This window comes from Rhizopus microsporus (assembly GCF_002708625.1).
Source record: "Rhizopus microsporus ATCC 52813 unplaced genomic scaffold scaffold_43, whole genome shotgun sequence".
Taxonomy (NCBI): Eukaryota; Fungi; Mucoromycota; class Mucoromycetes; order Mucorales; family Rhizopodaceae; genus Rhizopus; species Rhizopus microsporus.
Window position 1 is genome coordinate 3,273 of NW_019671958.1, and position 25,370 is coordinate 28,642.

The window sequence follows — 25,370 nt, forward strand, 5'->3', positions numbered from 1 at the left end:
TTCATTCTCCCAGTATAAACCAAGTTTTTCAAACGTAATCTCAAACTGGTAGAGGGCAATGTCGTATTTGACCATGTCTAATACTAATCTTTACGTGTGAGATTACATTTGACTTAATTACATGTACCTTAGTTAGTACTCCAACCTCTTTTAAAACAACCTAATTTCTTTTTGCTATGAGCTCTTCCTCTCACTTCTAATAAAAGGATAAAACAGAGACTCATCACTTCTTTGCTTTTATTCTACCATTACCGAGTACTAACAACAACAACAACAACAACAACCAATACCTCAGATGCTAGTGTCAATTCTATTTCAGTGGATAATGTCTCTTCCTCCTCGCCTAGTGATGTTTCTTTAACGTCTAATTTATATAATCATAACCAAAAGATCTTTTACATACAATCAGGTCAATCCATCTGTAAGAATTATTTTAGTCTTCCTGAAAATGAGAATTAGCAGTTGTTGAATGAAGCTCATAACTAAACTGGCCATTATGGTGCAGAACAAATGGTCAAACGCCTTCATGATCAAGGTATTCACTGGCCAAATCTCATTTCTGATTGTGTGAAGCATAAAATTGCAAAGAAAGGATATCATCCTCTAAGAAGCATTTATAGCTATTATCCTGGTGATCACTATGCTATTGATTTAAGTGGCCCTATTTCTATGTCTTCTACTTATAATAATGGTTATTGTTGATGTATGCACTCGTTTCTACATCATTGAGCCCTTAACAGATAAAAAGTCTGATACCATCGCTCGAACACTTGTAGATGTATTCTCTATCATGGAATTCCCTACTAAACCACAGAGTGATAATGGTACTGAATTTAAGAATTAACTTACAAAAGCACTTGCTGATGCCATGGAATATGATCATAGATTCATCGCTCCTCTTCACGCTTCTGCAAATGACTTGAATGAACGCTTTATCCAATCTGTTAAAAAGATGTTGGCAAAAGCTACAAACTGTGTTGGTAATGACTGGGATACCCATCTTCCTGCTATCCAGCTCGCGTTAAATAATAGAATCTCTAAACGCTTGAATTCATCCCCTTTTTCGTTGATGTTTGCTCGTAAAATGAATGAACCACATGGTTTTCGTTCTGACAAAGACAAGCTTAAGCAAGTCGAAGGTAAGCCACCAATGTCTCATGAAAAACTGATGAAACGCATCGACTACATGACTGACATTGTCTTTCCTGCTATTGTCGACAAAACCAAAGCACAAGTGGAACTTGAACAAGCTAAATTCAACGATTCACATAAGCTTGTTGACTATGCTCCTGTGAAAGCAATCACAAGATAGTTTAAATAGGCGCCTCTTCTGATCCTGTTTGCTGGCGACAGGGTTCTATATATTGGCTCAAAGATTAAGGGTTTCCTAAAGTATTTTAGAAATTGGATTAAGAATAGTCTGTACACGACTGTGTGCGTCACAAATGAGCATAATACATCACAAACCCGCTTGCTTTGTTTCAGGAAAAAACAATACAGTAAACTTCAAGCAAGTAAAGGTAACTTTGTCTGCATGAATCCAAAAATCCAATCAGTATATAATATAGCTACAGTGTAAACTATAGGATATATAAATACTTTAAAAAATTCTGACAATGCTTTACTAAGCTCTATATGCTACCTATAAGAACACGTTATACTCCCCTTGAAAAGACGCTTGGTGCTTGAAACAATGATGGCAGCGATTATTTAAAGTGCCGCTAAAACACCGACTTTGAGTAGATTGGCATTTTCTTTTTTTTCTTTGCGCAATCTATTGGAAGAATGGTTCAATCGAGTATTATAGTTCCTACACATAGCAGTACAGCTTCAAATAAAAGAGGGGTGGATGACTCTAGTGATAAGGATAAAGAAGTAGGATCAAGCTCAGAACTGGTACAATTACATTTTGCTTGTTATTTAACACATTTATTAATAAAATTCAAGCAGATCAAGAGACCACGATTAGACATGACTGAAGCTGGTCGAGATCGTAATAAAAGGCTCTTTGGTGTTTTGCTAGGAACACTCAATAAATTTAAAGATGATACACAAAATACAAGCGAAGTGGTAAATCCTATCAAGTACTTTAAAGTGTAATCTCTTAATTTTACTTTGCAGGACAAAAGACGAAGAGAAATCAACCAAAAACTTCAAGAAAAACTTGATTTAGAGAAAAAAGCAATGGCTGAAAGAACAGAGGCTCGAAAACTCGAGAAAGAGCGAATGGAGCAGATGAAGAGACAAGAAGAAGAGCGAATTCTTGCCGAGAAAAGGGTAAGATTGATATATAAATGACGGTTCTGTATATAACCGATGGCTCATTAGGAACTTTTTGAAGTACAACAGAAGAAAGTGTTGGCTAACTTTTTGAAAACAACAACGGAACCAGTTTTGTATTATTTACCTAGTAAATTAACTGACGAAATGTCAAAAACAATAGACATGCAAACACAAGATGCATTGACAGCCAAAAAGAGCTTTGAAGAACGTCGAGAAAGGCGTATGATAGGATTAAGAAATGATAGCTTATCAGAGAATGAAGACGAAGATACCTAGATTCTCATTGAAAGGAGTTTTATTTTATAAAGTGACAGAAAATAAAGATGTACAAAAAAAAGCAGATAGAAAAAATATGATTTCAAAGTGAAGAAAGAAAACAAAAGTTGATGACGATTCGACTGTTCTCTACGCTATTTCTCCATCAAGAAGAAAGACTTCTTTTGTTTTGAGGGGATTGTCGTCAGAAAGCTTGCTTTTGTTTGTTGATGCTGTTATTTTTATTTGGGGGAAAGGGTATCGTCTTAAGTTATTGGTTTTCTTGTAACAATTGATCCAACAGCTTTTTATGACCAGGTCCTTTTAATTGCTCTAAGCTTGCACAGACGTGTTGGCGTAAAATAGATTTTTGTTCGTCACTAAGTGAAGGACATGCTAATACTTTTTGAATAAAATTAAGTCCACGTAACTGATCTGATAAAATTTCTAATAAAATATTTTCTACACATAAGCTATTAAATATTTTGTCTTGGGATTCTACGTCAGTCGATTGATTGATTAGTTTGTAAACAATTTGTGAACCGAGCTTATGAGTACAAAGTTGAGCCATGTTATTGGTTAGTTGGTGGGCTATTACTCGCATTCGGTTGGCAATATGAGTCGATTCTATCAGCCAAGATATCAGTAATGCACCATTTGCATTTGTTGATAATGAAGTAGCATTTTGGCAAAGAGCTGCAGCAACAAGTATCTACAAGTGCATTTTGTTAGGATTACCTAAAGACAATCAATGGATGCTTTACCTTTTGGTCCTCTGTTACATATTCGCTTTCAAGGATTCCACGCATGGATCTTGCACCAAATCTACCTTGAGCGATAATCATCAGTTTTTCAACCATAGCATCGAATATGAAACCGTTGTCTGCATCTTGTCCAAGGCGGAGGTAACATTGTACAGCGTAGTTTCCAAATTGATCCAGCAATAAAGGAGGAATATAAGGCTGAAGGTGTTGACGAATTAATTCAATCTGTCTTGGTGTCTTGGCAAGGTCGATTATTTTCTGTGTTGCCCAAGTACCATTTTTATGGACACTATTAGCTGCCAAGTGAGGGCCAATTCGCTCTAGCATGAGTGTCTTTGTATCTTCGCTGCATTTCTCAAATAAACGTTGAACAAGCGTATTACCAATATAATCTACCAATTGCTTAGAAAACAAGCTGTCGTTCCTTACTCATCATCTTACCACTTGTAATTTCAGCTATTTCATCCATGCATTCAAATGCAATCACTTCCGCTTCTTGAGCTCCGTCTTCAGCGTTGTCAAGCCTTTTACGTATTTCCTTTAAACGGCTGGAGTCAAACTTTCGACCGGCACCTAGTTCTGGTACTGATGGTATATAATCATGGTAAAAGGAAGTTGTTCTTAAATCTACAAAAAAAAGCAATAAATACCCAAAAAGATATGTCCGTAAATAGGTAATGTGCTTACGGGATATTGATGACAGGGTGACTTTTTCTCCAACGCCCAACTCTTTCATAATCTCGTAAAGCTCCTTCTGCCAGTCCTCTATGGTCATTTTGTCGTTCACATTCTTTTCTATAGATGATGACTTTGGAGTGCTAGTGAAAACTTCGATTCTTTCATTTGCAGGTGTCGATGCACTTGAATCGCTATTTCTTGTTGAAAGGGTAGGTGTAGATGGAACTTTAGCAAAACCGACGCGAGCTGTTGAAAAACCAGGCGCAAAGATTTTGTTCTGTAGCAAAGCATCGCGTGCTGCAACTGCATCTTCTACAGTCTCAAAATTGATAAAGCCACAGTTTTTATGTGACAGAACTCTGACAGATTCGATTGTGCCAAATGTGCCGAAAATACTCTGGAGCGAAGCTGGTGTTGTGTTTCCAGGAATATTACCTAGCCCTATAGAATGTGTTATTACTGACTCTTTTTGTATGTTTGACAATAATTACACAAGGCACGAGTAGGTTGAGATACATTTGTTTCTGTAACTGCAGCATCTGCTTTACCAAATCCTATCCTAACTATACAGCTTCCAATTCTTCCACCCATGTGAGTAAGAACATCTTCTTTCGCACGTACTGCGTCCTCGATATGAAAAAAGTTGATGAACGCACATTCCTTTTCTAACAGTAGTCGTACACTTTCAATTGGACCAAACATTGAGAACACTTGTGTTAGTGTTTCGATGGTGATTGAATTATCAATGTTTCCAACCCAAAGTGATCTTGAATGCTGTTGATTAACATTTTGTGCCTGAAAGTTTTCTTTAAAGGTAGGAGTAGATTGGCTAAACGTTAAGTAGGGCTTCTAAAAGTAAATTGCAGTTAGATGTATAAATTATATATAAATAGATGTGCTCGCTTGCCTCGGTTATAGATGCATTGCCATTCAAGATTTCCATTTGCTGATTTATTTCATTATTACTACCACTTTGCAAAATATTGGCCAATAGTTCAGAATCTCCAAGCGATAGTGCAGGTTGTTCATCAATCTCCTCTTCTGTCATTGCAACTAGAGGAGAGACTCGTTGCCCATTACTGCTGTTATTGCTATTCCAAAATGTTACTGAAGGATGCATCATATTATTTAATCTGCCAGCTTCTGCACGGCCCATACTAGCTGCACGGGGTCTATTTTGCTGTCTGTTGAATCCTTCAAGAGGGCTTACAAAGCTTAATCCTGTATTTTTCGCAAAGGTGGCAGGTAAACCCCCTTGGCTAACATTACTGTCTTCCATATCGTATCTAGCGGCGGCGTTTACAGAATAGGATCTATTTCTATTATTTCCTGATAAAAGAGATCGACTCGGCAAGTGGAATTCAGGAGGAGACTTGTGGTGAAAGAGACTGTTTGTAAGAATATCATCATTCTCCTTTTCTTGCTCTTTTTCGTGTTCATGATCGTCTTCCAGTCCTAAAGAGCGCATAGTTCGAGCAATAGAAAAATCGTTATCATTTTGCAATAGCTGTTCAGAGGAAGGAGAAAGTGGGCCGTCATGACCAAGTCCCCAAAATGAGGGCTCTACAGGAGGTAAGTTTAAGGAACCTGAGCGGTGACGACCAGCTTCAATGGTTGAAAGTAACAAAGCCGCTGAGGAATTAGTTGCGGGTCTATTTGCGATGGGAGGTTGAATAAAAGATGGCATTGTTCCTGCACGTGGACGACGAGTGATAGAATGTGAGGCAGATGAAGATGGTGGTTCCATACTTTGTACTGAATTTTGAAATGGCGTTGAAAAAGTAGGCTTTGGACGTATAAAATTTAAAGCAGATTGATATCCAAGACCATTGGATTGTACTTCATTCTCTTCAAAAAGTACTCCCAAGTCACTAATAAAAAAAGAGTAAACACAAAAACCAACTTGGACCTTGTTAATTCTTACCTTGAGTAGCCTGGGCCTGATACTTGCCTTAGAGGGCTCGGTTCTTTCATTCTTCAAGATTGGGCAATATTGATTAATAAAGATGAAGAGGAGCAGAAAAGGAGAGTGAGTCGAAATTATAAAAGGGCGGAGAAAAGGGAGAAGGAAAATCACAACACGGTTACACTATGTAAAATTCTAGATTAAAAAGTTTGCTCCTCATTTTCCTCATTTGAACCAAAACAATGAATAGTTGTCTTTTTTTAAATAAGGAGAAGAGCTTTTTATTGCTTCAATCGACTCATAATTAGCATCTTTTCGATACATAAACTGATCCTGCAATGGTCCTCTTGTTGCAACGGAGCACCTTTGGTTCGTTTGTTTAACTACGGATTCGTTTTTGCGCCATAGAAAGCAATAGCTTAGAAAGCGTGATCTCTTAAAGTGTTTAGCTTATAGAACTAACGCTTTAATAACAAAGAAAAGGAAATATTTATGAATGACAATGAGAGTTTTTTAAAACAGTTATGCTTCAAGATCCAAAGTATGGCTTTAAACAGTGAATAGCCGCATTATGAAGTTTGTAAAGTATATGCTTTTAATCAAACTGGCAATAAGATATTCTTGAATACGTTGCTGTATTAAAAGAAAACAGATGAACGTCAAATGTATTAAAGGCTTAATAACCTCATGAATTTGTGTCCCTTAAATTCAGGGGTTATTGATCAGTTTAATAAGGAAATCACTCCTTACATGAGATGAGATACCATGCATACTGCCGTTTTTCCAAACAAACACTAATTATTATGCAAGATGATTGCCTCAGTCAAAAGCTTGCAACAGTTCCTTGGTTGGGGAGTATACTTGATATGGTGATATATTCCGAGATATATATAAATATATATGCGCAAAGGTTGCCTCCCCTTTCTCCCTTTCTCATGATTCTACTGCAGAAACCAAGTCCAGCAGATTCCAAAGGAATGTCATTTACAAGAGTAGCAACTATAGAGCATATAAAAGTGGTTTTTGATCTAACAAAAATGAGAAAATACGTCAGATGAACTTGGATACAATCACAGTCATCAAAAGTATTATTTTAAATAAAATCTGTATAGATTCTAACTCCGTATTACTGCTATAATAAATAAATCTGACCCTACAGATGCAGGAGATTTGAGGCTGTTCCCCTTATTTTCAAACGCTAATTAGCATAAGTGTATAAAGGATGCTCTTTTATTTGATACAGAAACATGCAGCATAATTTAAATATATATGTTTACTCTAAACCCATTTTTATGCAGTGTAACATTGCCATGGCAACCATTCTTAAGACATTATACGTACAGTGTGCTTAACTCCTTCATTAAGCTATTGAGAGACCCATGCTTATAACTTTTTACAGTTATACATTATCATATATGCTTGAGCTTATCCCATAAAGTGTTTGTATTCAACTTGGGTAAGTAGCTTTAATTTACGTTGTAACAGTTGTTAATAAGCAAATCATTATCATCTACTTATCATATATCTAAAAAGCGCTTTCATTAAATCTGCCTGAACTAATGGCTTGATTACAAGATGTTACTGTTTTATATTATCAAAAAGACAGGTCAATACTTTTAGGACTCTTTTATTCGATAATATAAAGCTCCCATTAAAAGGGTATTTAGAATAAGGGTGTTTATAGTCAATGGTTTGAAAGCCTACTGCATAACTTGTATCTACATGCTTGATGAATTTACTTGTGGTTGATTATGATTCTAACCGCTCTGTTTTCTGCATTCTTTACAATACCATGCTGTCTAAGGGGTCATCATCGGGGATCTAACTAATGGGCTTATTCTTTGATGTGTTAATTCTATTGTTGATTACAATAGTTATGACAGTGAGAAAGATCGCATTGTTTCTGTTCTTTCTAAATTTGGATATCAACTTTCCAAAAATAGAATTTAGGCGTCAATACCATGCCTAACGATGATGTGTCATCAAAGTGCATGTATTACTTCAATTACAGACGCTTTCCGCTCTCCAAGTCGAGCTTAATGTTGTGAAGTGTGAGAATTAATATAGTCGTTTTTTATTATAAAACTATTCTGTGTTGGCGATAATATCAATCAAACGTATAATTGTGTGTGACCATGAATCCATAATAAGACCCACGTAGTGTTATTTGTTTATTTCTTCGAACCAAATCCTACCCTTTTGCGCATTGTAATTAGTGATTTTCTTGATCCAGAGGTCAATGTTAGAAGGAGAAAGATACGCCACAGAGAAGCGTTCAAGTGTGCATCTAAAGTCGACAGCCGCCTATATGGTTGCACGTAGTTGACATAAAGCAATCAAGGGCTAACCACCAACAAGCAACTTTAAAGTCAAAGAGCAAAGATACAACTTGAAACACCAATTGCCATCGAGCAGCTGAATCATGTTACCGTTCAGGGGCTGAAATTCAATATGCTGAACTGCGTTGTAAAAGGGAGACCGTGCAACAGGTCGTTGCGTGATTTCCTTGTCATCAACATCACCAAAATTTTTACACGTTTCAATTGCGTACAGCCTGTTTTAGGACTGGTGGAAGGCAAGGAGCGAATTTCACTTGGCACGCTGTTGCCGACAAAAGGATGATTACACCTTTTGTTGATTGCTTTGGCATTAATGTCGCAGTGATTAAGGAAAATCCCAAAGGGCTGCAAGCTGTCTCTCTGCAAGGTGACTTTCATAAGGTTCTGATATTTAAGCCTTTGTTGGACAAACGGCTTTGATATTGTCGTGTGACATTGCTAGTAGCTGTTGCCTGTTTGTCTACATTTAGGCCAAAGTTTGAGACGCTTGGAAAGTGGAATAGCTGTGATGTTCTTCAGTGATTCATCAAGCTGAGCTTTTGTTGCTAATGGTTCATCACGTACGTTGTGCATCACATTGAAGAGAATTCGTTTTTGCCTTGACGGTGCAAAAAAGAGAAAAAGTAAAGAATACTGTGATATGTTTCGAGTAGTAAAAGAAGAAACCTAGATGTATGTTGATGAGCCTCTTATGTATTAAGAAGAAGAAGGAAAGGTTGTTCATTATCACAGTATCGTCATTTTATATGCAAACAGGATTATTACGTAGCCAATGAGAGTTGAACATGACACGTTTTGTTAGAATAACATGTATTGTTGTCAGTCTCTGTGTATTGTTCATTCTTAGAGTAAAAAACTATAGTAATCGCACAAAGCATTTGAGGGTGAATACGGCAAACACCAAAGAAAAGATTTCACTTGATCTTGCTGTCCACTTTTTTACACACAAATACAACTTTTAGCCAATTCATTTCTGGCGCATAGTCTTAAGTTTTTCGGTTAAAGTTTTTTTATTTCGTGGATGAATTTACTCTTAGAGCGTCATAATTTTTCTTCTCTACTCTTCGTTCAATTAAATTTTCTTCCAAACTTTTTTGACCCTTGTTCCCAAAAGGGATTTTTTATTAAATTCTATTTTACTTTATTATGTTGAGCTAATCTGAGTAACTAAATGTGTATATATCACGCGCTCAATTGGACTATTAAGTAAGAACTTCTTTAAACTTTTTAGTTTGCGCGCTCGAGGCATTGGATAAAGAACCGAGCATCTATCAAATAATAAGAGCAGTGAATTTAACCACTGCAGTTGACCAGAACAACTTAGTAAACTTCAAAATTGGCAATAGAAAGTACATAGCTTTATAATCGCGATCCTTAATCAATTTCTGAATATCACAGACTATATGACAAGATAATGGTCCTCTATTCTATGTCTATCGAGCGTATTCATAGCGCCAGTTAGAAATTTTCCAAAAAAAAGTTCAATACGTATGCCCTTCACCAATATCTCCTTTTTTTTTGATAAAGCGTTTTTTCTCTGAATAACCTTTGGCCTACATAGGGAAGAAGTCAATTACTTCTTTTTCACAAATAGCTCCAGTGACCGTAATTGTAATACCTCTGCTCGAAGGAAGTTCAGTCTTTGCGGCTTTCCGTGAAATATAATGAATGGTCTGTAAAAAATAAAGCACGGTCCTCAAAAATAAAAATTAAATACAGAGATTTGGAGTAAGAGAACCAATGTGATCAATATTTTATGATCACCAAGTGACTTCGACCAGTATTGCTTATTGTTTTCTTGATTTACCACAAGTTTATTTTCTTTTTATTTATTTAAGAAGATAAAGGGGAAAGGTTTAAAGTATGTAGTTAATTCCACAATATAACCAAGTAAAGAGAGTAATCAAAATACATCTAGTTTGCTTATGTATGTCATGATATGTCTAAGTTTTTATTTTTATAAACGTAAGTTTATTACACTTAATTATGCACCATTTTATGATTAAAGCAAGCGAAAAGATTCCTTTTTCTGAAAGTAATACAAATGGCTATATATCTAAATTGGAGATAAAGTAATATTTAGGTGAGTGTGCGTTGTCTTTTATAAAATAAACCATTAAATCTGTCACTATGCGAAGTGAACTGAATATTTACATTATAATGTTATGCTAAAGTAATAATCAATGTACGAATTACAAAAGTTGCATATGTTACATATTATCTAGTATTTTGGTGCTGATTTTTCGTAAAATACTTTGTAGTCGCTTTAAGCGCTTTACGCGAAATTAATAACACAGCCTGGGATTTTTGATAACATTTGCTTTTTTTTTTGTAAAACTTGTTTTTATCTATAATCCAGGATTAAAGTAGTTTATATTTCTTTTTTATATTATTTTGTGTAAATGGTATGTGGTACAAACAGAAAAGAGAAAGGCAAATAGAAAGCAAAGACTGAGGTCATGCTGTATAAAATGCAATCATTTACAGTTATTTTTTACTAAAAATATATAAATATATATATAAATGCGCTGATTAACATTTTCAAATTCTTTTATTACCAAAATACATTTAATATAACACAGTAATCAAACAATAAAAAAAAAAAAAATGAATAGTCAGTTTAAGACGTTGCTTGATATTTTACTTTAAACTACTTTAAATGCTTACATACGCGCATTATTTAAAGCATATTTAGCTGTGTAATAATTATCAGATTTTGCTTGATAAAATAAACGAATATTATTGTTAGGTGCATAAGTTAATGTAGAACGCGTAAAATATGACAAGTCTAATTGTGAAGCAGTGCTCTATTCAGGCAATTTATTCTCTTTTAGTAATAGAAAGCTTGTAAACAAGCGGTACATTGCTTTAGCGTATCTTTTAGCTATTTTCTGGGAAAAGTAAATGGATCAAGGATTTATGCAAACATGTAGCACGCTTTGCTATTCTTTTCATACATGTTGCTAGTAGAGTACATCTAAACGTTCATTCTTGTGATAAAGACTGCAGACTGTTGCTCATATTTAGTTAGGATGAAGAAGAATTGTAATAAGGATGATGCATTATTCTATAGTCTTTGCTCTACTGTAGTGAAGTATTCTCGTTTAATGTCAAAGTTCATTTATTGTTTGAATGTTTCAATTTCCGCATTTTGGTAAGAGTTTTTTTTTTTCTTTTTCTTTTTTTTTTTTTATCTTTCCTTTCTCCCCTTTCTTTTCAGACTTTATCAAATGTCATCAGGAAAAGTGTATTCTGCTGTATATTCTGGTGTACAAGTATATGAAATGATGATTCATGGGATTGCAACAATGGTTCGAGGGTCAGATTCATATTTAAATGCAACACAAATCTTAAAAGTAGCAGGATTTGAAAAGACACAAAGAACCAAGATATTAGAACAAGAGATTACTGGTGAATTTGAAAAGGTACAAGGAGGATATGGGAAATATCAAGGAACCTGGTATATATATATATATAAACTCTTTTTTAAAGCTCTTTAACCTCTCTTTATATTAGGGTTCCTTTTGAGAAGGGAAAAGCCTTGGCAGAGAAATATCACGTACTAGACATCATGATGCCCTTACTTAGCTTTGATCCTTCTAATGTATCCTCAACTGAACAAATACCAACAAAGGAACAAGCATTAACCGAACAATTATCTCATTCACCGCCTTCGTCACCAGCAGATTATCATTCGTCCATTGAAAAACATCGACATAAACGACCCAAACTAAACAGTCCAACGTCACCCCGAGAAGGACCGTTATATGAGCAACAACGAAACATGTTGATGAATATATTCTTGACAGAGGATTTTGAGAAATCAGCTGAAGACCTTAATGCTTTGTTGTTGTTGGATAACTTTGATGTCGATCTTGTGATTGATGAACAAGGGCATACAGCATTACATTGGGCAGCTGCATTAGGAAAAATACCCGTTGTGCAATTTCTGATTGAAAAGGGCGCTAGTATATGCAGAGCTAATTACGATGGAGAAACACCATTGATGCGTGCAGTCATGATAACATGTTGCTATGAAAGTAAATGTTTTTATGAACTTGTTGAAATAATGAAAGACTCTGTGGGAGTCACGGACAACCGTGGACGAACGGTCTTGCACCATATTGCACTTACTGCAGGTGTGCCTGGATATGCAGATGCTGCTATTTATTATATGAAAATATTGTTAAAGCTGATACCAAAGAAGAGTCAGATTAGATATGTCTTGGAAGTGAAAGATAGAGTTTTCTCAGAATCGGCATTGGCTATTGCCATGAGACTGGAATGCCAAGAGATAATCGATCTACTAATCAAACATGGTGCTCTGGTAAGTTTTTTTTGTACCGAGTTTGTTGTATCTTATATTATAAAAAGGACCCAATCATACCACGTAAAGATCCTGATACGTTTATGGAACATTCACCCACAGAATATCGATCAAGTGCTAAAGGACGTGATTTAGTTCATTGTAGGTGTTTTTAATAATAATAAATATGAATCTAATATCTATTATAGCTGTTCAGCTCATGGTAGACAGATTAGAAGAAGAATACCAAGATCAGCTAAGACGTAAGGATAAGGAGGCGTTCAGAAGAGAACAAGAGTTAAAGTTGGTCAAATATGAGTTAAAAGAGGCACTCAAAAGATTGGAGCTCCCGACCACAGTTCAATTAGCAGAAGCAAGAAAAAGAATAAGAGAATTGGAGGATGAGGTGTTTAGGTTTGAAAATAAAAAGATAGAATCAACAGATGAAACCGACAACAATGGCTCGGCTAACGATGCAACAAGTAAAGACAAACTGATAAAATCACTGCAGCATCAGCTGGATACAAGCCTGCAGACTATTGAGCAGTTAAAACTAGAAATAGAGTTAGTCAAAGAAAGAGAGATGGAGTATAAAAGACTCATCGCAACATGTTGCAATACGCCTCTTGAAAAATTAGACATACTTATCAAACCATTGACTTTGGCTATTGAAAACGATCCACCTGATTTGGACATGACCCGAGTAATTGGGTTTATGGAGAAACTGCAACGACGTGGGTCTGTCAATAGCAACTCAGGTACACCTCATGATCTATCATCAACCCCTACATTCTAAGCATTTCATCTGTAAATACAAGATATCTGTATATTTTTTTGCATGAATAAACAATTATTTATTAAACCCCACCTTTCTTTACATTAAAGAAACTTTTGATGATAAATATTTGTATGGCAGCCATTGAAACAATAGCAAGACTTTCCAATACAGAAAACCAAAATAGTCTACTTTTTGTAGAAGCCACAGTGGCTGCGTTACGGTTCTCTCTTGTACGGAAATGCCTCTGTGTACGAGCAATCTTTGTCAAGTCACCTGAAAGCCTAAAGATAGTTTCTTCCATTTCAGTCAACGTAGGTTGCTCTTTTCCAAAAGCATCCTTTTTGAATTCAGGACGAACTTCATGTTCAAGAAGGATTTCAAAGTCAATGAGTTTATCAGTCAGTGTTGACATTTCATTAGAAAAACAGAATGCATATTCTCCAGGTTCATTGGCTGTAAAGACGTAATCTCCCTGGCGTTCCTGAATTCCGCTAAGGATAGATTGACGTTTGGGTCCAAGCACATTAAAATCGACATCAAAGGAACCGCCTTGTTGAACCTATATAGATTTCAATAGAACTGTTATCGAAAAAGAAAAAAAAAAAAAAGGAATTACAGCAAAATAGAAGCCAACTTTTTTTCCTGGTGTATCGTTCCAAACAAAGAAACAAGCGTATTCATGAGCCTCGATTTTATATGTTAATGCAGTTGCATCAGCAGCGTTTGCAAATAAACAAAAGCAAACCAAGAAGAAATAAAGTAGCATAAGAGAAAAAGATGAAAAATAGGCGCGGAGAGAAAAAGAACGACGTCAAGCCGAGTCATATCACTGGGCACCCTTTTTTTTGTTTTTATTTCTTTATCAATATGCTCCAATATTTAAAGACCAAAGAAGAGAGAGAAGCGTTTATAGATAAATATGACAATTTTTTGTTTGACTGCGATGGTATATAGAAAGAGACAAATGCTCATCATGCTCATCGTCAATTAGGCGTCTTGTGGGAAGGAAATAGAATGTTTGACGGCGTACGCGAATCTATGAAACTGTTGAGAGAAAAAGGTTAGAACAAGGGGATACAAGAGGGGATGATGTACTCATATTTATTTAATAGGCAAACATGTCTGCTTTGTCACAAATAACAGCACAAAGTCTCGCAAATCTTATTTGAAAAAGTTTGAAGACTTTGGTATTGAGGCTAAAATAGTATGTTTTTATATATCTTTATACGTCTAATAGTTTGCTCATATTGTAAAATAGGAAGAAATCTTCACATCGGCTTTTGCTACTGCTACTTATTTGAAGAATGTGTTAAAGTTTCCAACAGATAAGAAGGTATACATCATAGGTATGAAAGGTATCAAGGAAGAATTGGCCTTAGAGGGTATCCAAAGCTGTGGAGCTGAAGTGAGTTCAACTAATGAGTCATGTATGATATACTTATCTTGAGAACATAGGAAGATAGTGGATTATTTGATAACGATCCTGTCCCTGATGACAAGGATGTGGGAGCTGTTGTCGTTGGACTTGATACTCAAGTGAACTATAAAAAGTATTCAAAGGGTTTTGCTTACTTAACTAGAAATCCTGGATGTTACTTTATTGTAACCAATGAAGACAGTACATTTCCTCAACATGGATCCTTTTATCCAGGTATATATGATTGAGTAAACTAGAGAAGAGGTGGTGTTAATCATATACAGGTGCTGGTGCAATTGCTGCTCCTCTTATCACGGCCCTTGATAGACGTCCTGATGCAGTCTTGGGTAAACCAGCGTTGAATATGCTAGAGGCAATTTTTGCAGAATACAAGATAGATCCTTCCAAGACAGTTATGATCGGAGATAGACTGAATACAGATATAGAGTTTGGACTAAACGGAGGCATTGACACCTTGTGTGTGTTGACTGGTACGTTACATATTTTAATATATAGTCAAATATCTTATCCCTCTCTTTTTAGGTGTTACTACCAAAGACGAGTTATTATCTGAAGAAAACAAAGTAAAGTCTACTTACTACATAAATGGCTTTGGTGACTTTGGTCAAAAATAAAAGAGTTTCTACCCCCGGGTAACTTTAATGACTAAGATATTCATATGGTTCTTTACAAAATTCATTACTTGGATACCGAGATGTCTAAGGATTCTCCTAACTCTACGCCAACGGCTCTCCGTGCCCCTGTGTGTTTCTGTATTACAGATAAAGAAGCTACCAACATTCTTGTTGGATGATTTATGTGACCATTTTGAGCTACTGTATTTCAAAAGTTATTCACGACAGAAACAGAAAGGATCTTGAGTCGTATATATACTTGTGTGGCCCCAGTACCGCTCAAGGGTGATTTTAATTTGTACTGTGATCAAATAAAATAAAAAGATAGCCCTTTCTCATTGTAGAATATTGTATTTAACTTGGGCGTTAGAGCAGTAACATGGTTCATTCGTAGTCAATAAGTGATACAGCCTGAAAGATTTATTAAACACACAGGTTACTCAGACCCCTTTAAAGCGCACTGGCTTTGGTCCCAACCATGTAATAGCCATTGTTCCTTAAGATCAACTTCTATCAAGAAAGATGGTCACGGAGTTCAAAAAGTTGAAGAATGTTGTGTAAATAGTAGCATTGGTGTTGCTAAAGACTTCATTTATTCTGGAACAGATAACAGAATCGTTACAATGGCAAACACGGTCGGGCTCACTTTTACAAGATTCAAATTTTATCTAGAACTTTATAACAGCTATCAAGATTTAAGTGGCTACGATGATAGTGCAACAGATATTGTAGAAAAAAATAACGAACTTGGTCAAGGAAATGATTTTTTGAAGCAGCCGATATTGACGTTGGTTGTGGCTACCAGAAGATTAGAAAAAAAAACGCGAAAGAAAAGGGCAGCAGAAGAAGGAAAAAAAAGTTCAAGCAATAGAAAAAAAAGTGTAAAAGTTGTCACTTACAGAGGTATCAAAAGTTGAAGAGGCTCAAGAAATTTGTAACAAGCAGCGTCAGTATCGTCCTGCTTTCAGAAACTTTTACAAGTCCAAAGCTGAAGCAAACAATCCAAGGTTTTTGTAAATACAGAGCAAAAAATACCCGCAAAAGATATGCTCATCCGAAAGGCGGTTTGTTAGAAAGCAACGAGGTAATCTTAGCATTAATGCATACATAACAATTTCTGATCGCATCTTATTTTAATATATAAATGCTGCTACGAAAGCTAAACCAATCATGTTCATTGGCGATAGAGGAACCAATGTTGGCTCAAGAATCAAGACGGATCTAAGGTATGGAGGAGCTTGGAAGTAAAAGCTCCATGGACAAGAAACCCACGTCTGTATCACCAATGAAAACACGACTTCGCAAACATGCATGTATTGTTTCCGCAAGCTAGATCATCCCATTCACAAAAGAATGATTAAGGAAAAAGAAGCAAATGTCACAAGCAAAGGATCCTTCATCTACTGTAACCCAAAGTGTGTCTTGGCGACCAAAAGACAACCTGTGAAATCGAGAGATACACTCTCAGCCATGGCAATAGGTCTGTCAGACCTTTCATATCTTTTATTTCACCAAACATTCTCCTGTTTTGAAACTAGCCTCAGTCAAACAAATACTGAATTTAACAACATCACCTCTTCCTTCTTGAATGTAAGAGAACGATTGGGCAGTAACGATATCACTAGATGAAGTACAAAATAGAATCTTTGAAAGACGCTTACAGACTAAATTTTTGCTTAGAACTTTAAATTCTTTCGGGGATTTAGCGTTCTCGTGATAAAATCCAGCCTGCTGCCCTTTTTTTTGCCCTTTTTTTTTCTTGTTTAATTAACAAAAAAAAATAAGATGAGCAAAGCAGTATGTATTCATCTCTTTAAAATAAACAAAAAGACTTATTCTCTCTCTTTGTAGCCAACTCAGGAACAACTCGATGGTAAAAAAAAAGAGGGCTTAGACTAACATCATCTTGTTACTAACACTTTAACATCAGAATGGAAGGAAGCCTTTTCTTTATATGATAAGAAGGGTAATAGTACTGTTTCTTCTAGTAACCTTGGTGACCTCTTGAGAGGCCTTGGTCAAAACCCTACTCAAGCTGAAGTACGTGAACTCATTAAAGAAACTGCCAAATCCAAAAACATCCCTGAAAACCAAGGCAAGTTTAAGTCTACGTGTATGTGTGTGTGTGTATTGATATTGTTTTAGAATTTGATATTGATTTTGGTACCTTCTTGTCTATCCTCACGCGACCTGATGGTTTTAAGCCCGCTGGCTCCTCTCAAGAATTTATTCAAGGATTCCAAGTCTTTGATAAGGAAGGAGATGGTTATATCTCTGCTGGTGAATTACGTTATGGTAAATAGAATGGATCCAACTGTTTATAAGCTCACACTTTTATCTAGTCTTGACTAACCTTGGTGAGAAATTAACTGATGAAGAAGTTAATGAACTCTTGAAGGAAGTTGAAGTTGGCAAGGATGGACGTATTAATTATGTTGGTAAGTCAAAGAAAGACCAAAAGAAAACTCGTTTATTTAAATGTTCTGAAACAGATTTTGTTACCGTCGTTTTATCAAACTAAATCTTTCAATAAATATACCGTGAATGATATTAAAATTTATTGCGAATCACTGTATTTATCCACTGCATCAAAGTTACATTGAACTTTATGCACAATTCCTGTACCAAAGTCAGCTTCCATACGTATTTCAGTCAGACCAAAGTACATCCTACATAATTTAATATTTGCTCTTGTTTTTTGGTGTGTTTATTTACCTCACAGTGTATGCTACCCTCTCTCCATGCGCCACACGTGGCATGTAAGGAATGGGTACTGATATAGCAGCCACTTGTTTTACACCAGGCTCATCGTAATATCTTGGTTCTCTATCTTCTTCTGTTGCATAAAGTAAAATATCAGTTGCCTTGATTGTTCCATAATAAACAAACATTCTTTCTTTAATACAGTGATCCACAGGTATGACGTCTCCTTTCTTTACAAAAACAAGGAATCGAGTCGTACAGCGAATGCTACCATCTGGACGAATCACTCGAGAAGAGGGTGGGTCTATGGATTCATCAAATGGAAGGCCGGCATTGATACCATAGGTACGGCGGGATACTCGAGACGTAATCAGACGAGGGTTCAGGCCAAAGTAGACGGCACCTCGAACCACAGCCATGGCGGCTCTTGGCGGACATAGGATTTGCTTGACGCGGTCTTGGAATGTTTCTTGAACTCGTTGAAATAGATAGTTGGACGAACCAAAGCCTCCGACAAGAAAAATGCAGGATACCCTCTGGTCGGATACTTGGTTATACTGTTTTTCAATCAAGGCTAGCTAAATATAGATGATAAAAATATACTGTTGTGTATTCAGAAACGTCCACTTACAACACGCCGCACCACAGGTTCAAACACTTTTTCTTTTAAATCTTGTGCTCTTAATATCATCGTCCCTTCATCCAAACAATCGTCATCCAGCTGACTTAGATCAATAGAGACGGGTATATTCAGGTATTGGTCATCTAGTCCATCAAATTCGGGTTTTATGTTATCGATGAATTGATCCATCAAGTTATTGATCGTCGCAGGCGGTAGATCCTTGACCTGATCTCCTAGCTTTTCTTCTAGTAAAGCTCTGAAATTGTAATCCAAAAAGACACTTCCACAACTTTCGCCCATTCCCTTTGTCACTTCCTTCAGCCTGTGATTACTCTGTATGTTTTCATCCATGACTTCAAACAGGATCAGGTCAACAGTACCTCCACCTGCATCACAGATCATGATGCGATCTCCCTTCTTCAAATTGACTTGTTCACACATACGCTCACAGTATAACGCAGCTGCTTCTGGCTCTGAAATTAAAATCAGTCTATCCTGTGGATCATCGGCATGAATCAAGCCTGCCTTGATGGCAGCCCTTCTCATGTAAAACTTTGCCAAGTCGGACCACATGGCAGGTACAGTCAAACAGTATCGGAATGTCTCTGGTGGATAATTCTTGGCAAATCCTCTGGTCACTTCATCCAGAACATGCTGATGAAGACATGTCAAGTAATCCGCAATATTGTCTACGGGTGATCTATATATACGATATCAGTCCCTCCCATCAAGTAAAATAAAAAAAAAAGACACCTCTTGTTTATATCCAATGATCCTCTCAAAAAGAGAGTCTCATCCAGTCGAAGCTTGAAATTGGTTAAAATAAAGTGTTCCTTGGCAGCTTGTGGTTTTGACATCAATTTCTTGGCACTATGACCCCACTCGACAATCGTGCTTGGATCCGACTTTTTGTATGCTGATATCGAAGGTGTCTTGGGATAAAAGTTACCGCCTTTCTGTGGCCTGAATTGACAAGTCAATAAAGAACAAGTAGAAGGGGGATATCTCTTACCATTTTTGTATATCAAAAACTTCAGGCACCGTAGTATGTGTGAATGCATAAGAAGCGCCTGAGAATGTGGTGCCAAAGTCATAGGCAATGACTACTTTGTAATTGTCTTGTTGAGATATCATGGTGTGGAAAAGAAGAAGAAGAAGAAGAAAAAGAAAGAATATGCTGGTATTTTTCTCGGCTCATGTCACTGCTTAACGCAGTGTTTCACAAACTTATGTGGCTCATGTTGTACTGTGTATTTTACTTTTTTTTTTTTTTTTTTTTTTTTTTTTTTTTTTTTTTCTTCTTTTCTTCTTCTTCTTCTTGTTGGGAGAGTTTTCAAACATGGTTGTTCCATTTTCTGCTGAAGATTATCCTATCGTCATAGGTATTGACTTTGGTATGTATGGTGTAATAAAAAGAAATAAAGTCTGAATTTTAAATGTCATGTTCAGGAACGACTTATTCTGGCGTGTCTTATTCTTTTATGAATGATAATGAAATTGTTGATATCAATAAATGGTATCTACAGTCCTTTTTGTATTTGGTGTGTATATAATAACATCATATATAGGCCAAGGCAGCCAGATTATAGTTATCCCAAGGTAAGAATATAGACGAATGCTATTTAACTAGTCTTATTTTATTGCATGACAGGTTCCTACAGTGTGTGTAAGTTTGTTGGACAATCTCAAAAAGCTATGTATTTACATTTTATATTCTATTTAGCAATACAGCCACGAAACTGGAGTAAGAAAAAAAAAAGGTACAAGTGTATTTGTTATTCAATATGTAGTATAGAAATTAGTTCAGTGGGGAAGATTCGCAAGATCCAATAAAGCAGACCAAGGAAACATACTCGTCATACAACAATTCAAAATATACCTCGATGAAAACCCACAGAGACCATTGGCTAATTTACCATTAGGCTTAACTCCTACTGTTATCATATCTGGTAATATATATATATATATATATATATATACGAATAAACTAAGCTGATTCAACCTTAGACTATCTGGAAAAAATGTTTACCTATGTCAAGACATACATGAATCAAAAGGGATTCAGCAACGATTTTGAAAAAAAGGCCCGTTTCTGTATCACAGTAAGTGTATCAAATACAGAATTGTGCCTTTATCAACACGACCTCTAGGTTCCAGCTATGTGGTCCGATCAAGCAAAGCAAATCATGAGAAATGCAGCTATTCAGGCTAAATTGATCCATTTGACAGATCATCGTGATAGGCTCATGTTGATTTCAGAACCTGAAGCTGCAGCTCTCTATTGTGAAAGGACGTGTGATAAATTTGATATGAAGCATGGAGATGAATTTATGATTTGTGACGCTGGAGGTACCTAACAACATAGAATATGATTCATCCTTTCATTTTTAAACACAAACAGGCGGAACGGTTGATTTGATCGTCTTTAGGCTCGAGAAAGGATTGGATGGAAAGACAGTATTTAGGGAGAGTACAAAAGGACTAGGAGAGACGTGCGGGTCGATGTTTATCGACTTGAACTTTAGAAAGCTGTTACGAAAGAGATTAAAGAAAGTGTTGCGTCCATCAGCTAATGGTAAAGTGGAGATCCCTTCAGCACCTTTTGAACATATGATGGATGTCTTTGTTGGTAAATATGAATGAAATGTTCAAAAGGAGAAGGCTAACTTCTAACTGTAGACAGCTCTAAGCCATTGTTTGACAACACTGATGACATTTACTGTTCTCTGCCTATGGGATTTGATTTACTCAGGAAAACAGACCCATCAATAGGCTTAGATGAAGGCACGATCACGTTTACAAAGGAAGAAATAAAGAAGAATGTCTTTGATCCTGTCATCCAAAGGGTCATTGGTCTCTGCCGTCAACTACAAAAGGATACTACCAATCTAAAGGCTATTTTCATGGTGGGTGGTTTTGGCTCTTCTGCTTATCTTTATCAACAAATGGTAAAAGAGTTTTCACCTGAAGGAATCAAGATAATTCAGCCTGATAGACCAGGTAAACCAAAAAAAAAAAAAGAATACAACAATTGACAACTCTCTTTGTAGAAATGGCAGTGGCTCGTGGAGCAGTCATCTTTGGTTTGAATCCTACAAAGATTGCTACACGAATCCCAAGACTGTGGTATGGCATCAAGAGTGCATATCCATTTGACTATGAAATGGATCCTGATGAATACAAGGTGATTCGACCTGATGGTAGTGTTCGATGTGATAATCGTTTTTCTACCTTTGTTGAAAGAGGCAAACCTTTAGGTAATAGATATCCTTTTTTTTTATTATTTTCTTCCTTAATAACCCCTGGATATAGATTTGGACAGCTGTATCGTTCGGCATTTTACCATCTACGCTCCTCACAAGACAGCGTGCTCTATCTTTGCTTCTGATAGTGAAACTGAACCAAGATATGTGGTCCCTTCTCCTCACAATAATGTCAAAAAGGTGTTTGACTGTGATATCCCTATGCCCCATTTACCCAACATAAAGCACGGCGATCCTATACCACTGACGATAAAGGTAATAATCATGTTGAATGAACCTATCTAATATTTTACAGATGTACTTTGGTGAAAATGAGCATCGAGTGGAAGCCGTTATTAACGATGTTACTTATAATGTTTCCTGTAAATTTGAAGTAGAATAAAGATGTTTTTTATTTATACAAGTTTTTTGGCTGTAAAGAAATTTTTATAGTAATGCATCTGCCAGAAACAAACAACACCCAAGACGGCAATTTGAGCAATGGTCCACCACACTGCACGAGAGTTGATCAGTTCGGATTGATCACGGAATGCTTCTTCTCGTTCCTATATACAAGGTAAGCCTTTTTGATTTTATACGTACACACAAACTTACACGCTGAGCATTTTGTTCAATTTGTATATCTTCAACACGTTCGTTTAATTCATGTACTCTTTGTACCAATTCTATATAAATAATCATACAAAGTTTAGTATTATCACTTTTCTTCTTTCTATTGATCATCTACCAGAGACGCCATCCGCATGATGATCATGGTGGTCAGTTGGATCATCAAAGTCCATATCAAAAGTAACTCTCTATCATAAAAAAAAAAACGAATCGTTATATATATATATAGTTATGTAAGGTTTTCTTACTGTCTTGGTATTGTCAAACCAGGCGTTTGATGAAGTAGAAAGACAGATGGCATGGTCTCCAGATTCAGCAGAAGTAAAAGTAAAGCGTCCAGATGAACCACCTTTTGTGTCTACAACTCTGTGACCTTGAGGAAGTTCCTAATGATGAACTCAGTGGGTGTTTTTTTAAAAAAAAAAGTGTAATAATATGAACCTCGACTGTGATTTCCATCTTGACATCCTTATTTTCAATCCATTCATTTTGAGTTGAAGAGAACTGCTCTGTCTTGTAAACACCTATTGATGTGTTTAATAAAAAATTAGGGATACCAAAACACTAATTACCAATGACCATGGTTTCTTTTGGTAAGTCTTCAATAAAGCATTTCTTCTCGGAACCTTCGAGATAAAAGTATAATGCCTGAGTATTGATTACACACAAGGCGAGTAATACAAGTGCAGAAAACCGTATGCTTGACATGTCTAATAACGCACGCGTGTGTGTCCTTGAAAGCAACAAGCGAAAATTAATGACTGAAGGAGTTTTTCAATGTTAAAATTAATAATCCAATCAGGACTCGCCAATAAAGTTGAATTAATTTGGCTGACTTCTCTCTCAAAGAGTTCAGGGCACGTGACTCTGCCCGATCACTATACTATTTGTACCAAAGAAACATTTCATTTGTATGCTGACTACTTTAAGTACGGTAATGAAAAAAGGATGATGGTGACGGTGGCGCTATCGGTGACGGTAATGCAAAAAGGGTGACGGATTGGTGATGGTAATGAATTATTTCTCTTTTTCCTTTGCCGCTTTGCAATACAACATTGCAAATTAATCTTTCAACTAAAAATAAAACTAAATTACTTAAAAGGGCTTATTCAAGTATGACTAAAGATTTAGAAAGTTTCAAATTACCATTGAAATGGAAACCGGGTGCTGATTTCATGAGCAAAATACTATTAAGCGATCCAGAAATAATGCGTATAATTATTCACTCTCTCTCATTGGTAATGCATCGATATTTGTATTACGCGTTTGAAAGTACTAATATATAAGTCGTATATAGATGTAGATGTTCCTCCTGATAGCTACTCAGTAGTTCCGACTAAGTGGGCTGACGGTAGTCGGTCAGACATGGTTTATGCGTCCACAAAATTCCCCCGATTTTAATTGAAATCCAATATCAAGTTAATCAAGAGTTCATGCTTAGGCTTATAAACTATACGTCTAATGTTTATAAGCGTTACAAAGTATTACCCATCGTTCTAGTTATTGTCACCAAATCTTTTTCTAGCGCTGAATTTCACCGAAATTATTGCTTTGGATGCTACATATCAGACTAATGGAAACAAAATGCCATTGATTAACGTTGTGCTATCAGCAACATAGGAAGAGTATCGCTACGCAATGTTCTTGTTGCTTCAGTAGTTGTTTCTAACGAGAAAACAGCGTCCTATGAATGGGTAGTCAAAGCCATGCGTGAGTTGCTCTGGTCGCAAGGAAATGTAGGGGCTTTCATTACGGACAACGAGAAGGCTTTGGTTAACTCGATCGAAAAAATTTTCCCGGAATCCATCCATGTGCTTTGTGGCTAGCACATGTCCAAGCATTTAACTTCGTAAATGGCTGGATGTTTTCCCGTTGAGAGCAAAGAAATAGCTGAATTGAACGAAGTCATTGGAGCAATGATATATGATACAAATAAAATCATTCACAATGAAGCAATCAAAAGGTGTAAAGATCTTGCAAAGCGCGCTTCGAGTTCAATGGTCAACATGGTGCAAAAGAAACGTGAAGTCCATGTAGCAAAGAAGAAGCAGTTGTTGAAAGAAGGTAGAAGATACCAATTTTTAGAAGAAAATGCTGCTGAAGAAGAGTACAATACTCAAGTTGAAAATGACTTTCAAAGCAAAGATAAAGAAATTGCCCAGAAGAAGGAACTGAAGATTTTGTCTTATTTTGACAGGTATAATATCTAAAGTTGATTGTATCTTTAGCCAGACTTTAATGATCATTTGAATACATTGTCCTGGAATATAAGGGAAAGTGTGCCTGTCCTTACGCTGGAACGATTCTCAACTTAGGCGTTCGTGCAACATCCCGTGTTGAAGGTACCCATTGGAGAATCAAAAACACTATGTAAACCACTGGAAGCCTTTATAGAACATTCAAGGCAGTCCATATGGTTATGCAAAAATCAGTAAGCGAAATTATCCAAAATGCCACAAAAGCCTAATGTTGTATTATAGATAGAATCGGAAAAAGAAGAGGTGCTTAAAGAAAAGAACAGCACGCCGATTTTCAGCGAGAAAGAAACCCAAGCTATAGGCCACCTTTTCGGGAAGGTATGCTTTTTCGCTATTTACAAAATACGGGCCGAGTTACATCTTGCCTGGAAAAGCGAAAGCTCTGGAGAGCACTACCAATGTGGTTGCCTCTCACGGTTAAATTTTGGACTTCTTTGTCAACGCATGATGAAAACCGATGGATATGCTGTGGATTTCCATGACATACCCAGTAGATGACTTTTAGACTATGATAAAGGCATTTGTTGGTCACAAAAATAATATTCTTATTTACA

General features: G+C 36.3%; 11 protein-coding genes across 11 annotated transcripts; 7 read left to right on the plus strand and 4 right to left on the minus strand.

The window, feature by feature from the left end:
• Window positions 1–1,785: 1,785 nt before the first annotated feature.
• On the plus strand, window positions 1,786–2,559 carry RHIMIDRAFT_242845 (uncharacterized protein; the record flags this gene model as incomplete). The annotated part of the gene is made up of 4 exons (XM_023609850.1): window positions 1,786–1,896; window positions 1,948–2,070; window positions 2,122–2,277; window positions 2,329–2,559. 4 exons carry the CDS (start codon window positions 1,786–1,788, stop codon window positions 2,557–2,559), a joined length of 621 nt encoding a protein of 206 aa, XP_023460955.1.
• A 125-nt stretch (window positions 2,560–2,684) lies between these two features.
• On the minus strand, window positions 2,685–6,127 carry RHIMIDRAFT_110126 (ARM repeat-containing protein). The gene is made up of 7 exons (XM_023605229.1): window positions 5,905–6,127; window positions 4,888–5,851; window positions 4,472–4,826; window positions 3,990–4,421; window positions 3,744–3,929; window positions 3,303–3,694; window positions 2,685–3,250 (listed from the first exon to the last, which is right to left on the minus strand). The coding sequence occupies exons 1-7, from the start codon at window positions 5,952–5,954 to the stop codon at window positions 2,810–2,812; spliced, it is 2,820 nt and encodes a 939-aa protein (XP_023460956.1). The 5' UTR covers window positions 5,955–6,127; the 3' UTR covers window positions 2,685–2,809.
• Window positions 6,128–11,403: 5,276 nt separating this feature from the next.
• RHIMIDRAFT_277305 (apses-domain-containing protein) lies at window positions 11,404–13,614 on the plus strand. The gene is made up of 4 exons (XM_023612678.1): window positions 11,404–11,685; window positions 11,742–12,552; window positions 12,600–12,693; window positions 12,741–13,614. The coding sequence occupies exons 1-4, from the start codon at window positions 11,456–11,458 to the stop codon at window positions 13,325–13,327; spliced, it is 1,722 nt and encodes a 573-aa protein (XP_023460957.1). The 5' UTR covers window positions 11,404–11,455; the 3' UTR covers window positions 13,328–13,614.
• Window positions 13,389–14,075, minus strand: RHIMIDRAFT_242848 (uncharacterized protein; the record flags this gene model as incomplete). The annotated part of the gene is made up of 2 exons (XM_023609851.1): window positions 13,389–13,868; window positions 13,926–14,075. The coding sequence occupies 2 exons, from the start codon at window positions 14,073–14,075 to the stop codon at window positions 13,389–13,391; spliced, it is 630 nt and encodes a 209-aa protein (XP_023460958.1).
• Window positions 14,076–14,176: 101 nt separating this feature from the next.
• On the plus strand, window positions 14,177–15,361 carry RHIMIDRAFT_287134 (2-phosphoglycolate phosphatase; the record flags this gene model as incomplete). Its single annotated transcript, XM_023613446.1, has 7 exons — window positions 14,177–14,255; window positions 14,301–14,369; window positions 14,422–14,513; window positions 14,568–14,714; window positions 14,765–14,960; window positions 15,011–15,217; window positions 15,270–15,361. 7 exons carry the CDS (start codon window positions 14,177–14,179, stop codon window positions 15,359–15,361), a joined length of 882 nt encoding a protein of 293 aa, XP_023460959.1.
• Window positions 15,362–16,807: 1,446 nt separating this feature from the next.
• On the plus strand, window positions 16,808–17,063 carry RHIMIDRAFT_277308 (uncharacterized protein). The gene has a single exon (XM_023612679.1). It carries the CDS (start codon window positions 16,832–16,834, stop codon window positions 16,988–16,990), a length of 159 nt encoding a protein of 52 aa, XP_023460960.1. The 5' UTR covers window positions 16,808–16,831; the 3' UTR covers window positions 16,991–17,063.
• Window positions 17,064–17,146: 83 nt separating this feature from the next.
• Window positions 17,147–17,882, plus strand: RHIMIDRAFT_242850 (EF-hand protein; the record flags this gene model as incomplete). The annotated part of the gene is made up of 6 exons (XM_023609852.1): window positions 17,147–17,158; window positions 17,213–17,234; window positions 17,292–17,405; window positions 17,507–17,656; window positions 17,704–17,799; window positions 17,854–17,882. 6 exons carry the CDS (start codon window positions 17,147–17,149, stop codon window positions 17,880–17,882), a joined length of 423 nt encoding a protein of 140 aa, XP_023460961.1.
• Window positions 17,883–18,072: 190 nt separating this feature from the next.
• Window positions 18,073–19,820, minus strand: RHIMIDRAFT_249998 (uncharacterized protein; the record flags this gene model as incomplete). Its single annotated transcript, XM_023610681.1, has 4 exons — window positions 18,073–18,642; window positions 18,696–19,386; window positions 19,440–19,649; window positions 19,699–19,820. 4 exons carry the CDS (start codon window positions 19,818–19,820, stop codon window positions 18,073–18,075), a joined length of 1,593 nt encoding a protein of 530 aa, XP_023460962.1.
• A 1,522-nt stretch (window positions 19,821–21,342) lies between these two features.
• Window positions 21,343–22,401, plus strand: RHIMIDRAFT_110301 (uncharacterized protein). The gene is made up of 4 exons (XM_023605232.1): window positions 21,343–21,686; window positions 21,737–21,943; window positions 21,999–22,204; window positions 22,245–22,401. Exons 1-4 carry the CDS (start codon window positions 21,419–21,421, stop codon window positions 22,329–22,331), a joined length of 768 nt encoding a protein of 255 aa, XP_023460963.1. The 5' UTR covers window positions 21,343–21,418; the 3' UTR covers window positions 22,332–22,401.
• On the minus strand, window positions 22,345–23,266 carry RHIMIDRAFT_242853 (putative ER to Golgi transport-related protein; the record flags this gene model as incomplete). Its single annotated transcript, XM_023609853.1, has 6 exons — window positions 22,345–22,494; window positions 22,544–22,614; window positions 22,677–22,746; window positions 22,807–22,944; window positions 23,000–23,082; window positions 23,131–23,266. The coding sequence occupies 6 exons, from the start codon at window positions 23,264–23,266 to the stop codon at window positions 22,345–22,347; spliced, it is 648 nt and encodes a 215-aa protein (XP_023460964.1).
• A 1,145-nt stretch (window positions 23,267–24,411) lies between these two features.
• RHIMIDRAFT_242854 (uncharacterized protein) lies at window positions 24,412–24,768 on the plus strand (the record flags this gene model as incomplete). Its single annotated transcript, XM_023609854.1, has 1 exon — window positions 24,412–24,768. The coding sequence occupies one exon, from the start codon at window positions 24,412–24,414 to the stop codon at window positions 24,766–24,768; it is 357 nt and encodes a 118-aa protein (XP_023460965.1).
• Window positions 24,769–25,370: the final 602 nt, after the last annotated feature.